The 13,091-nt window shown below is 34.7% G+C and overlaps 1 protein-coding gene across 1 annotated transcript; it reads left to right on the top strand.

Moving 5' to 3' along the window:
• Window positions 1–11,623: 11,623 nt before the first annotated feature.
• Window positions 11,624–12,557, top strand: LOC148196601 (uncharacterized). Its single transcript, XM_088092914.1, has 2 exons — window positions 11,624–11,946; window positions 12,167–12,557. Exons 1-2 carry the CDS (start codon window positions 11,624–11,626, stop codon window positions 12,555–12,557), a joined length of 714 nt encoding a protein of 237 aa, XP_087949040.1.
• The last annotated feature ends 534 nt before the right edge of the window (window positions 12,558–13,091 follow it).

Genomic DNA, 13,091 nt, shown 5'->3' with positions numbered 1-13,091 from the left:
ACCTTAACCCGAGGTAGAATGATGATATTACCTCGGTTAGAAGAAGACTCGATACCTATACCTCTGCCCTATTCAGACTTTTTGTCTGACAACTTTATGAAAAGACCCTATTGTCTCGGGTTGCCAGACAATCGCTGCCTATACACATGTGCAAGGTCAGGCTTTGCTTCATTTCTCTGATCTTTTTCATTTCAACAGCCCAAAAACTTCTTCTTCCCTCGTGCTCTCACTTCTTCCTTGTCCGTGCTCTCCCATTCTTCCCCTCTCTCGCTGTTGTAGCCTCCTCCGCCGCTGCCTCCGCCACTGCTGCCTCCGTCGCTGCTGGCTCCACCATTCTTCCCCTCTGTATCTTCATCTTCATCCACCGCTCCAGATTGACATCGCCAAATCGTCAAGCCGCTCCAGATCGGAGAGCCTTCCGTCGTTGCTGCCTCCGCCATTCTTCCCCTCTGTAACTTCATTTTCATCCACCGCTCCAGATCGCCATCGCCAAATAGTCAAGCCGCTCCAGATCGGCGAGCCCTCCGTCGTCGCCATCGTGGCGCTTGTCGTCAAACTCCTCACCGCGAGTCGTCGCTACCCTCTCACCCCTTAATGGAATGTCGACGCTGCCATAGACCAGCAATCTTCCTCCAACCGTCGAAGCCCTGTGTGATTGGAACCCCTAAGGGAGCTTCCTGGTTCGTTGCAAAAGGTGTTCATCTACTCTTGTTCTTCTGCTTCTTCTTCATATCTTAATCCAATAAAGATGAAGTTTAACAGTGTTAGATTTGTGAAATTTTGCAGATTTTGGCATTGTTCTTGAGGCTAGTGAAGACTCACAATTACAAGTACTTTGGGTTCTATCAAATTGGGTTTCTGAAATTAGGAAATCTTAGGTTTGTTTGGATCTCGGGTTGGGATTTTCTGGTTGCGTACTGAAAAACAATTTGACTTGCACCACTCCGTTTCTGGTTGCGTACTGAAAAACAATTTCTAGTTGCGTATTGAAAAACAATTTCTGGTTGCGTACTGAAAAACAGGTTGCATAGTATCAACCGAGTCCTAAAATCTGAAAAAAAAATATGCTACTGCCTCGGTTATTTAAGAACCGAGGCATATCCTATCTCATTTTATCTCGGTTTGTGATCGAGGCATAAAGCCTACCCTTTTTACCTCGCCCACATTGTCTCGGTTGCATAACCGATGCCAATAATCAAAACTAACCGGTGTCTTTTCTTCTTATTGTACTAGTGTCTCTACCTTTTCTCACTATAGAGTTATCTGTTCAACGATCAGGGAGTGCCTAGACAATCCTGGTGTCAAGGGCAACAATCTTTACCGATGAATTTCTCGTTTTGAACCGGTAAGATTCGTTCCCCTTTTCTCGGTTTTCTATAATTTCGTGGTTTCGTAGAATTTCTACTCCTGCATGTGTTTGGAGTTTCCTTCTCCTAATTTTTAGTTCCAACTTAGCTTTAAGAGTTGTTTCTATCACCAATTGGTGATCTGTAGGTGTTTCTAGAGTTTCCTTGCGGTGCAAGGCATGGTCAGAATAATCTTGTGAGCTGGGCAGTATATTTCTGAGGTAAGGGAAGCTAGAGTACATTGATTTTTGAATTTTATTGTATATATATATGATAAGCATGTGACTCATGAACTGTTAAACTAAATTTCTGTTTTAAGGTATTATTGAAATGTATTTTTGAATGTTTTGGTGTGCAAATCGTTGAACTCTGTGAAATTTAACTTGATTGAATGATGTTTAATGTGGGATTGACTGTGTTAGAAGTTAGAAATGTGATAATATGAATTGGTTGTGAACTGAGTCATCTTGTTGTGGTTTAGAGTAATTTATGCTTGCTTTAAGTCAATTTGGAGTAAGTGAGGTAGTGAAAATAAGAACTAAGAGTTAAGGCTCAATTGGTTTGTTGGGATAGTTTGGGCAGGTCAAATATGACTTCTTTGAGTCATAAAAATGGTCAAAAACATGCTCAAAGTGGTAGATGGTGATTTGATTCCTTAAGTTGATGAATTTAATGTTCTAGAGTAGGAATTGATCCATAAACACTTTAGATTGATGTTATGAAGGTTTAGAATCACTTAGTCAAGTCTAATTAGGTATATAAAACAATCTAGAGGTGTTAGAAGTTGGGAAAACTAGATAGAATTGGTAATTGGGGTTTGAGTTGCATAATTCTACAGATTTTCGTTTTGTAGATTATGCAGACTCGTTGTGCGAATCCATTCGCACAACGAGTCACCCTGGCGAGATGCTCTTTGCTAGGACAGTCGCACAACGAATAGACGCGCTGTGCGAATGGTTTGAGAGGGTTGCTCTTTGTTTGATGATCTGTATGGCGAATTGAGGCACTATGCGACTGGTTGGGGTCTGAGACTATTGCCAATTTTATTTGAATAACGAATAGGTGTGCTCTGCGAGTGTTTAGGGAGTCTGAGCCACTGCCTGGTGCTCTCGCATAGCGATTTGAGGCGCTATGCGAGGGGTTTAGGGTATGATTCAATTAGGAGTTTATTTGCATAGCGAGTTTAATCGTTGTGCAAATGGTTATGAGGGGTGGGTGTGTCTCTGTCTGAGGATTCACACAGCGAGTTGGGTCGCTGTACAAGAAACCTCTGGATTCGCTTTGCGAATGTGCGCGCTATGCGAATGGTCCATGTTTAGCACTCTTTTCTTTTAGTCTTAAGTTGATTTAAATGAATTGTTGAGTGCAATACAAAGTATGTTTAAGTTTGTCTTACATTACATAATTGATTATTGTCACGAGTTATGTTCTAAAGTGAAAGTATGTGATTTCAAAGTATGGTTGATGGACGTAATTTCATGATCCTCACGGAGAGTTACATGGTGGTGCCCTATGTTGTGATCCAAAGTGAATTCTCTTGTTGAGATTCAAGTATGTTTAGAATGAATGCAGGAGCTCAGTCTTGGGGGTTATCCTGAAACTCCAATAGTCTTTCATTCTCAAGTAGAGAGGATTGATCCATGTCGTGAGGAGTAGCAGGAGGTCTTAGTCTTGGGGGCTTCCAGTATGCTCCAAGGCGTGGTATAGACTAACCTCGTGAGTGTGGTAGGGTGAAACCCATTGACAATGGCTTTGCAAAGCAGTAAAAGCGACCACGAGTGCACTATCCGCCATAGCTCGACAATCATTCTAAGTCCGGATAGTCAAAGTCAGTGTAGTGTCATGTATGAAGAGTTTAGGTGATGTGAATGAATATGTATGATTGTATGAAACTTAGTAAATGAATATATGATTAATCTTTGTTTAAACTAGCTTACCCTGTTGTGTGCTTGTGTTTTGTATGTGTTGGTATTCTTTCTTTTGCAATGATCATCCTATGGGTGTGAGCATAGGGAGATGATGTGTCTCTGGAGCAAGCGTTGGACAGAGGTAATGCTGCTGGGTAGTTAGTTTTAGTTTAACCTTGTAGATAGTTTTGAGTATCCTATTGTATATATAAAGTTTTAAATTTATAGTTGTTTTTGGATAACTGTAAAGGAAATACTTTATATTATAAGTTAGATAACTGTTCTATCTTATCATGTATATAATAACTCTCTTCTATAGTTTATACTACATTTTGGGATGTTACATAAGAAATATGTTATATTTTAAAACTCAAATAGTTTGGAGATTTATAAGCAAAGAATATCTTGTTGAAACCCTAACCCCCAAATGAAAACACAAAATTCTCCAAATCAAAATCCCCAATCCCAAAATCGTAACTTCAAAAGCCATTCCTTTAACACTGGAACATGAAAGTTGGTTGGCACTATTCCGCCAAAGGTCGTCGTTGCCGGCTGGATGAAAGATTGAGAAGCAAATTATTGGTGTGGAGATGGGAAGGGAGAGAAACCGCATGAGAGATGGGGAGGGAGAGAAATGGAAGGGTTTAGCACTCTGAAACATAAAAAAGATTAAAAAGATAAATTTAAACTTTTATTTTAGTATTAGCATATGTTATAAATCTAAACACTGTAAAATTTAAGTCTCTTCCTCTTTAAACAGACTTAAAACAAAAATTTTTAAGTCTGTTATGAAATTAACAGACTTAAAATAGTTTCTTTTACTTACAAAATTGACACCGTATACTTTTTAAATATAAATTTAAGTCTGTTATCAGATTAACAGACTTAAAGTAGCATCTTTTATTTACAAAATTGTCACCGCATATTTTTTAAGTCTGACATTTTTTTAACAGACTTAAATTACAGACTTAAAAGCCTCTTTTCGCACTAGTGTTTCCATATTTGGTTTATGTTTTTTCTAAAACTAATATTTTAAAGAAATATTATTTTTGAAAACGTCTTTTATCTTTTGTTTTTAAGAAATTGTACTCACGAAAAATATTATTGCAAATATAACTTCCTTTAGGAAAAAAATGTACTGCCACAAAAAGCAAAATATTACATTTATTAATTAAAGTTTAAAGAAACTTTTATTTAAAATTAAATGTGAAAATATTTTAATCACTGTTAAAATTTGTTACATGCCTTAAAGAGACGGTGATGTTGAAGTTTTTGATGATGTTAAGGTTCTAGTATAAGTGTTTCTCTTTAGATAGATTATTATAAGCTTGTGTGTCTTGTGAGTCTTAGTATGTGTAAAAAGTTAAGAATAAGCCTTTTCAATGAATCTTAATTAATGTGTAAAAGCTGCCATAATTTAAATTAAGTTAGGATAATTGAGAAAGTGTTTGCTTTACAATTAATCAATTAAGTCTAAATATAATTGATTATTTCACTAACGGTATGAGTTTTATAAATAATCAAGATACTTAACATAATAATCGATTAAAGAAAAAATTGGAACCAAATAGGTTCTCATAGTTAATTGATTAGATCTAATATTAATTGATTAATATAAGTTTCATTCAGTTTTTAGATTTTTCAAAAAACAAATTAATTGATTAGACTTTTAAAATAATTAATTAATTTAAGCAGTTATACCATTTTTTTAAAATCTTGACACCCTCCTTCATTTGAAATGGACTTTTTGATATTCTAAGAATTGAAGAACGAGGGAGAGATATTTTAAGAGTTCTTATACTAGTGAAATCAAGTTTTTCATGAAGATCAAAGATTAAGGGTTTGTTCATTGGCTATAGGTGTTTTTGTCTGTAAAAACCATTTCCGAGTGATATCTTTCTGGTTCTTTTCCTTGTAATTTTATTTATTCTCTTGTAGTTTGTGTGGTGAATTTTGAGGTAATTGTTTTTGGTATTTTCATTTTTTGTGTAATGCTTGAAGGGTTCTTTCAAGATTTTTGTGTGTTTAAAGTGTAGGTTATTAAGGTGTATTTGTAATCTGACTCTTAAATCTTAATTTTAGTAGAAATTCAGTACAGGTTGCTAGCTAACTGAATATAGATTTGCATAGAATCGAATCAAAATAAAAAATATTGTGTCTCTTGTGTTTTCGTGTCTTTGTTTTTTGTTTTTGATTTGGTACTTAATATTGTATCTTATTTTAAATAAATCATCAAGATTCATAAGAATACATATGATATGTTTTGAAAATTTGAAAAATCATTTTGCTTAAAACCAATCCACTCCCTTTCTGTTTGAGTTTAACTTATTTTCTTCTTTAATAACTGGCATCAAAGCTAAGTTATGATAAAATAATCTATTAGATCCAATAAAATGACTAATATTTCTCAAACCTTTGTTAAAGGGGTTCAAAGAGACATCTTTTGTTTGCTAATGAAAACTACTCTTTTTTGAAGATAACAATGAAGATTTTTCTTGAATAATAAAGGTGTATGGGGTATTGTTGTTAATGGACCTTATTAACCCACTAAGGTTGTAGATGGTAAATATGTGCCTAAGGAGTTTTCTTTGTCGACTCTTGATGAAAATAAGAGGGCACATTATGATTTTAGAGTTAAAAATATAATTTCCTCTACACTAATCCTTGATGAATTTTATAGGATATCTTTGTATGTCTCGTCCAAAGAAATGTGGAATGTTCTTGAGGTCACTCATGAAGATACTAAGGAAGTAAAAAGTGCAAGGAAGAATATCCTCCTTCAAGAATATGAAATGTTTTGAATGAAGACCGGTGAAAGCATATATGATGTTTATAAGAGGTTCACTCACGTTATGAATCATTGGATGACTCTTGGGAAGTCTTTTGACAAAGAGGAGTTGAATATCAAAATCCTGAAGAGTCTAAATAGGACATGACAACCTAAAGTAACTGCTATCTTAGAATTCAAAGATCTCACAAAAATGTTGGAAAACTAAGAGAATATGATCTAGAGTTGGGAAGACTCAAAGAAGAGGAGGAAAGTGATCGAAAATGCAATGTTGCACTAAAACATTGTTAAGAAAAAGGATGAATTTGTAGCAGACAATGATGTAGAAAAATCTTACAATGAAAAGCTAAACTTTTCGACAAAAGAGTTTTCTAGGTTCTTTAAGTGTAAAAGTAGATCTTACAATAAATATTTTGTTTGAAAGAAATCTCATACGAAATAGGAATAAGGAACAATTCAATCATTCTTTGAGTCTGGAAAATAAGGGCATATCAAGCTAAATTCTCCAATATTCAAAATGAAACAAAAGCTAGAAAAGAAGAACGAAGCTAACAAATACAAGAAGAAGAGTGCACCTATAGCATGGGAAGACAATGTCTTAAGTACTACTAACGAATCTAGTGAAAGTTTAGAAGAAGTGATGGCATACCCTTAGCCATAACCTAACACATTCATGAAGAGTTGGAGACCTAGAGTAAGAATACTTTTGGGCTTTGTATTTTGGGCCAAGTAGTCTAGATTTTATTTGGGCTTTGTATTTTGGGCCAAGTAGTCTAGATTTTATTTGGGCTTTGTATTATGAGCCAAGTAGTCTAGATTTTATTTGGGCTTCATATTATGGGCCTAGTAGTATATGATTTCAATTGGGCCTTGTATTTTGGGCCAAGTGGAATAAGATTTTGGCCAAACAAGTCAACAAAGAGCCAAGGCTTAAAGTTGACTATGCTTGGACATCCAAAATGGGTGTGTTGACCAAGGAGTCAACATTTTAGCTAAGCTTGGAGGACAATGGAGCAAGATTTAGTCCAAGGCATGTGGAGGCATCCCATTGGATAGTTTTCCTCCTAGTTAGTGGCCATGTGTCACTCTAGGAATGAAGAGTTTTTCCATAGGTAATGACCACTGTTAAGACTCCAACAAGTGTACCGAATCGTATCAAGTAATATAAAATGGTAAGACCAAGTATCGTATCCAAAGGACTCACGACACTAAACAATTATGTAATTGCTTAACCAATTAAGACTTAAGAAGAACAATTTTTGGGGTTTTGAATGCAACTGCAATAAAAATAAACATGAATGCAATTTGATCAATTGAGGTTAAACACTAGAATGGATGGATGAAGTTGATAATATGAGATGAATATGTTGTTGGGGTTTAGATTTCACCAAGTTTACTCTCATGTATATACGAATTCTACTTCTTCATTAATGTCAATGTCACTCTCTAAAATACTTAAAACCCGATTCATCAGCGAAGAAAGTCTATCCTTAACTATTAGTTCATACAATTCCTAGCATTTCTAATAATTAATTCTGAAGAGCAGAGGCTTAAGACAACCAGAACTCATACCGCCATTCCTGAGCAATATTGCTTCTGGAAATAATTCTCTAGGTCATGAATTGTAATCTACCTTCCGGTACTCATGCAAATCATACATCATGCTAAAGAATGAGTTAAACAACGCAAGCATTATGCACAGAAGAATTATCCTAACAATTAAAGAAAGAAGCATATAATATCAAGAATCAATTTAATACATGAGAGTTTACAAAGGTTACATCATCCCCAACAACAAATAGAGTTTTAGTTCCCCATCATCATGGAGAAACTAGATGAACAATGAAAGGATGGAAGAGATAGAAAAACCCTAGAAAGAGAAGAGGAGAGCTGTCACATCCCCAAATCTACCCTCGAGGAAAAGGAGAGCTGTCACATCCCCAAAATCTACCCCCAAGGTGTGAAAAGTGTGTTTCTGTGCTCAAGCCATCAAAAGATACAATCCCTAGGACGTCCAAGTCCTTAAATAGAACATAAAAATAACAGGAAACAGGTCCAAGCCCATGAAACTGGCGTTCAGCGCCCCTGGAAGGGGCCCAGGCACGAAACAACACTAAATTTTGCACTCTAGTTGACTTTTCTGCACTTTGGTTGACTTTTCTGCATTCTAACTATTTGGTACTTTAACTCTTCCTTCAAATCATTCCAATAGCCTACAAAATCAAGGGAATTTAGTGATAAAATCATCAAGTATAACCTCAACTCTCTTATTCAAAAAACTAAAGCAAAAACATGAGTTAAAACAAGTTTCTAAGTAACAAAGGGTGCATTTAGTATCAAAACTATATCACAGATCACGGTATTTTCAACCGTTATCAACCATATGTCACTCTCTCATTTGAGAGGATTTTTTCCACTTGTCTTCCTCCTATTGGACAGGGTTTCTCCTTGCTCTCCAAGCCAACCAAGGTGGCTCTTTTAGATTAAAGTTTCTGCCCATTTTGAGACACCTTAGCCTATAAATAGAGGTGTTCTCCATCATGTAATCACCTTTGATTTATAGTAAAGTTATGCTGCCATTTTTGTGCCACACTACTCTTTTAAGGTCACCCTAGGCTAGAGTATCCCAAGTTGCCTCCTCTAGCCACCTTCCACCAAGAGTTGGCCCAACCTCTCTTAGAGAATCCTTAAACACATTTAGAAAATCCTTAAGCCAAATGCTTAACTGTAGCAAACTACAAGTTTTAATCGATTACATGATATGCATAATCGATTAAAACTCGTGCCTTTGCCAACATCTATTTGCTGAGTGTTGTGATGTGTTTTGAGAAGAAAAAGTTTTCAAAATTACTTAAGTGTAATACTTAACCGATTACACAATTTACTTAATCGGTTAATTCTGGTACACATTGAAAACTGTTTTCATGTTAAGTCTTAACTATCATAACAGTCATATTTTCAAATGTTTTGACTTACAATATATGTGCAACTGATTACATTAATTGCTTAATCTGTTTTAATGTAAATTTGGCATAGCACTGTTAAAAGCATAACCGATTACATTAATTTCGTAATCGATTAAAATACGTCAGTATTGTGAAAATCTTATCAATAATTGTCTTGTGCGTTGTTTCAAAACAAGATACAAAATATACAATAAGTTTGTTGAAGAAGACTGGATGTAGGCTTGGCCGAATCAATGTAAAAATCTATGTTGGTTTTTCTATCGCTTAAACTCTTTTACTGCATTATTGTTTTTATTGTCTTGTGTGTTAAAGATCACTCTAAAGATTTCCAAAAAGATAGTCAAAGAAAGTATTTTCATTAAAAACCAATTCACCCCTAGTAAGAGAAATAGGCCTAACATTTCTTACAATATATATATATATATATATATATATATATATATATATATATATATATATATATATATATATATATAATATCATCACCAATGAGTTGGAGTGTGTAATCTAGTTTGAGATTTTAAGTGTATACACTATCATTATGAATTAGATGGTGAATGTTTTTGATGAATGAATAACTAGAAAGGTTGAGTATGTTATATTTTTTTACTGGAACTTTCTAAACATGAGTGGAAGTTGTGTGTCCATACTTAGAAAAATAAATTATGTGTAGTATTATGTTGACGTGCTTTTAGAAAGAGCATAACTTGTTATGTATAAGTTTATGTGAGTTTGATCATTGAATCTAGAATGTTTTGTAGCTAATCTAGTGTTTTGGTTATTATTTTATGATGTTTCTATGGGTTTTATATGCCTAAAGTGTCCAAAGAGTTGTGAGATGTTTCTAGGAACCATAAGGGAGGTAATTTCGTAAAATGGAGTCTGATGTGAGCATTGAACTCTATTCATCATTGTTAGGCGGTGGCACGTGGGTGTAGGGAAGTTCTCGCTAAGCGAGACCTAGGTTTTGCAAACTTCTGTTTTTGATGAATTGCTTGCTGTTTTAGTGGTATGTGGTTATTTAATGATTATGAGGATAAGTGGTTTTAAAGGCTAAAGCACTTGGTTAATGATGGTTGTAATGAGATAACTGGTATAAAGTATTGTGGTTGTGTGCATGTATCTTGTGATTAATCTGAAGAAACTTGTGATTCTTGATGTTGTTAGATATTCAAACGTGTTCTTGAAAAAAAAAAGATTATATGATGTTGATGTGATGTTCTTGAAAAAAAAATGATTATGTGATGTTGATGTGATGTTCTTGATGTATTCAAGTGGTGGTTTAGATTGCTAGTTGCATACCCTGAAATGTTTAAGTCATCTTATATCTATGTGAATGGAAGTAGAAGCCTTAGTTTGTGTGACAATGATTACTTTGTGTGACATAAATTACGGGTATTGGTTTTAAGAAATCTTATTCTGTGCAACTTTAGACCACTGAGAGTAAGTTATTATGTGAATATTATTGGTTAAGATGCTTTGATTATTGTATTTTTAAAGGATATATGCTTTGTGTTTATTCAATAGCTCACCAATACTTCTTGTTCTTGTTGTTACTACGATGATCGTATGATGTGTACGGGAGCAGACAGGAAAGCTAACGCTGACAAAATGAAATAATTGACAAGAAAAGGGCTAGCAATTGGGAGCATAAAAGAGTCATTAATGTTTTAGTTCATGAAATAAATTTTATCAAATGTAATTGACACTTTATTTGAACTTGAGTTATGGATATTTTAGATTTAAAGTTCTAATGAAATTCAGTTCTTTTGAAATTCTAATTTTGTCTTTACGAAAATGTCGATTTTGATACGCTTAAAGTGACTCCCAAAATTGGGAGGTTAAACAAATCACGAAGCAACTGGTTGGAACATATACGATTTGACAGGAATAAGTCCAACCTATTGCATGTATAAGATCATGCTGGAGAAAGATTTCAAACCCATAGCACAACCACAAGATATTGAATCCTATCATGAAGAAAAGAGGTGTTGAAGTTTCTTGCGAAAGGGATGATGTATCCTATCTTAGATCGTGCTTAGGTTAATTTTATGCATGTTGTTCCAAAGAAAGGAGGGATGAATGTCATTGGAAATGAGAAGAATGAGTTGATACAACTAAGACAATCACTAGATGGAAGGTGTGGATTAATTATAGGAAACTTAATTAAGCCACCCAGAATGATCACTTTCCTCTTCCTTTTATGGATCAAATGTTGGAAAGGTTAGTAAGTGAATCCTACTGTTGTTTTCTGGATGATTATTCCGGTTATAATCAAATAGTGGTTAATCATGAAGATCAAGATAAGATTGCCTTTACTTGCCCTTGTGGTGTGTTTGCATATTGAACGAGGCATTTTTTGTTTTTGTAATGCCCCCACTACCTTCCAACAATGTGTGCTTTGCTATTTTTTCTAATTTGGTTGAGAAGTGTATAAAAGTGTTCATGGATGACTTCTTAGTTTTTGGAACATTTTTTTATCTTTGTCTGAAGAACTTGGATGTGGTGTTAAAGAGATGTGTGGACATGAACCTTGTGTTGAATTGGGAGAAATGACACCTTAAGGTTCGCAAAGGTATTGTATTGAGCCATAAGATTTCATCCAAGAGGATAATAATGGATCATGCTAAGGTGGATGTGATAGAAAAATTGCCACCTCCAACCAATATGAAGGATGTTGGAAGCTTTCTTGGACATGTTGGGTTTTATACACAATTCATCAAAGATTTTTCCAAGATATTTAAACTCCTTTGTACTCTCTTAGTTAAAGACACTCCTTTTGAGTTTGATGAAGAATGCTTGCAAGCTTTCAACAGTTTGAAGGAGAAATTGATTTCTGCCCCGATTGTCATTACACCAAATTGGAATCAAGACTTTGAGTTTATGTGCGATGCCAATGATTATGCCATTGGGGCTGTTTTTGTCAAAGATATGAAAAGGTTTTTCATGTCATACGTTATGCAAGCAAGGTCTTGAATGGCTCTCACCTTAATTATGCCATAATAGAGAATGAAATTTTGGCAATTGTTTATTCGTTGGAGAAGTTTAGACCCTATCTCATTGGGTCTAAAGTTATCATTTACATCGATGATGCTGCCATTTAAATCCACGGTTGATATGATGGTTTCTCTTACTCCAAGAGTTTGATTTAGAGATCAGATACAAGAAAGTGAGTGAGAATGTTACCATATATCATCTTTTTCGTCTTTTCAATGAAGAAATCACAAGCAAGGAGGGAGAGATTCACGAGGAATTTTGTGATGAAAGTCTGATGCTCATACAACATCGACCATGGTTTGTTGACATGACCAATTTCAAAGATGCGGGTATTCTTTCATGGCATCGAAAAAAGAAATTATTAAATAAGGATAAGCAATTTATTTGGGATGATCCTTTCTTGGTCAAGCTTGGTGCTGACAATCTTTTGAGGTGGTGTTTCACTGTAGAGGAAGTTGTCGGTATCCTACGGCATTGTCATAATTCACCATATGATGGACACTTTAATGGTGAAAGAACGATCGCCAAGGTACTTCAATCTGGATTTTACTAGCCTACTTTGCTTGAGGATTCATATGCTCATTCTAAGAGTTGTGCCAAGTGCTAGAGGGATGGAACCATTTCTCGAAGACATGAGATTTCACTGCAAACCATTTTAGAAGTTAAGGTGTTCAATTGTTGGGAATTTACTTTGTTGGTCCTTTACCTTCTTCCTACAATAATGAATATATTCTTTTGCAACGGATTATGTCAGCAAATTGGAGTAGGCAGGTTATTTATGATATCCTCACAATGGTTAATTGTTAAATACAAAATAAGCTTAGTTGCTCAAGGTTATTTATAAGAAGACATTGAACTGAAGTAAAACATAAGCTTTGTTACCTTAAAAGTACATGTTATTTACATATCCTTATAGTGGTTGATTACAAACCAAATATTTGTTCACATATGGTGACACAATAATTTCATGGTAGTCTGTGAAACAAACCATAACAACAAAGTCATCAAATTATGCAGAATTTTACCGTTAATGAGATAAGTTGGGAATGTTTTTTGTTAAGATCAATAATTTGACATGTGCAACAAA

This window comes from Vigna umbellata, chromosome 6 (genome assembly GCF_029865625.1).
Source record: "Vigna umbellata cultivar VRB3 chromosome 6, Vumbellata_1.0, whole genome shotgun sequence".
NCBI classification, from domain to species: Eukaryota; Viridiplantae; Streptophyta; class Magnoliopsida; order Fabales; family Fabaceae; genus Vigna; species Vigna umbellata.
Note: the sequence above shows the minus strand (reverse complement) of the source record. Positions and strands in the feature narration are given on the sequence as shown.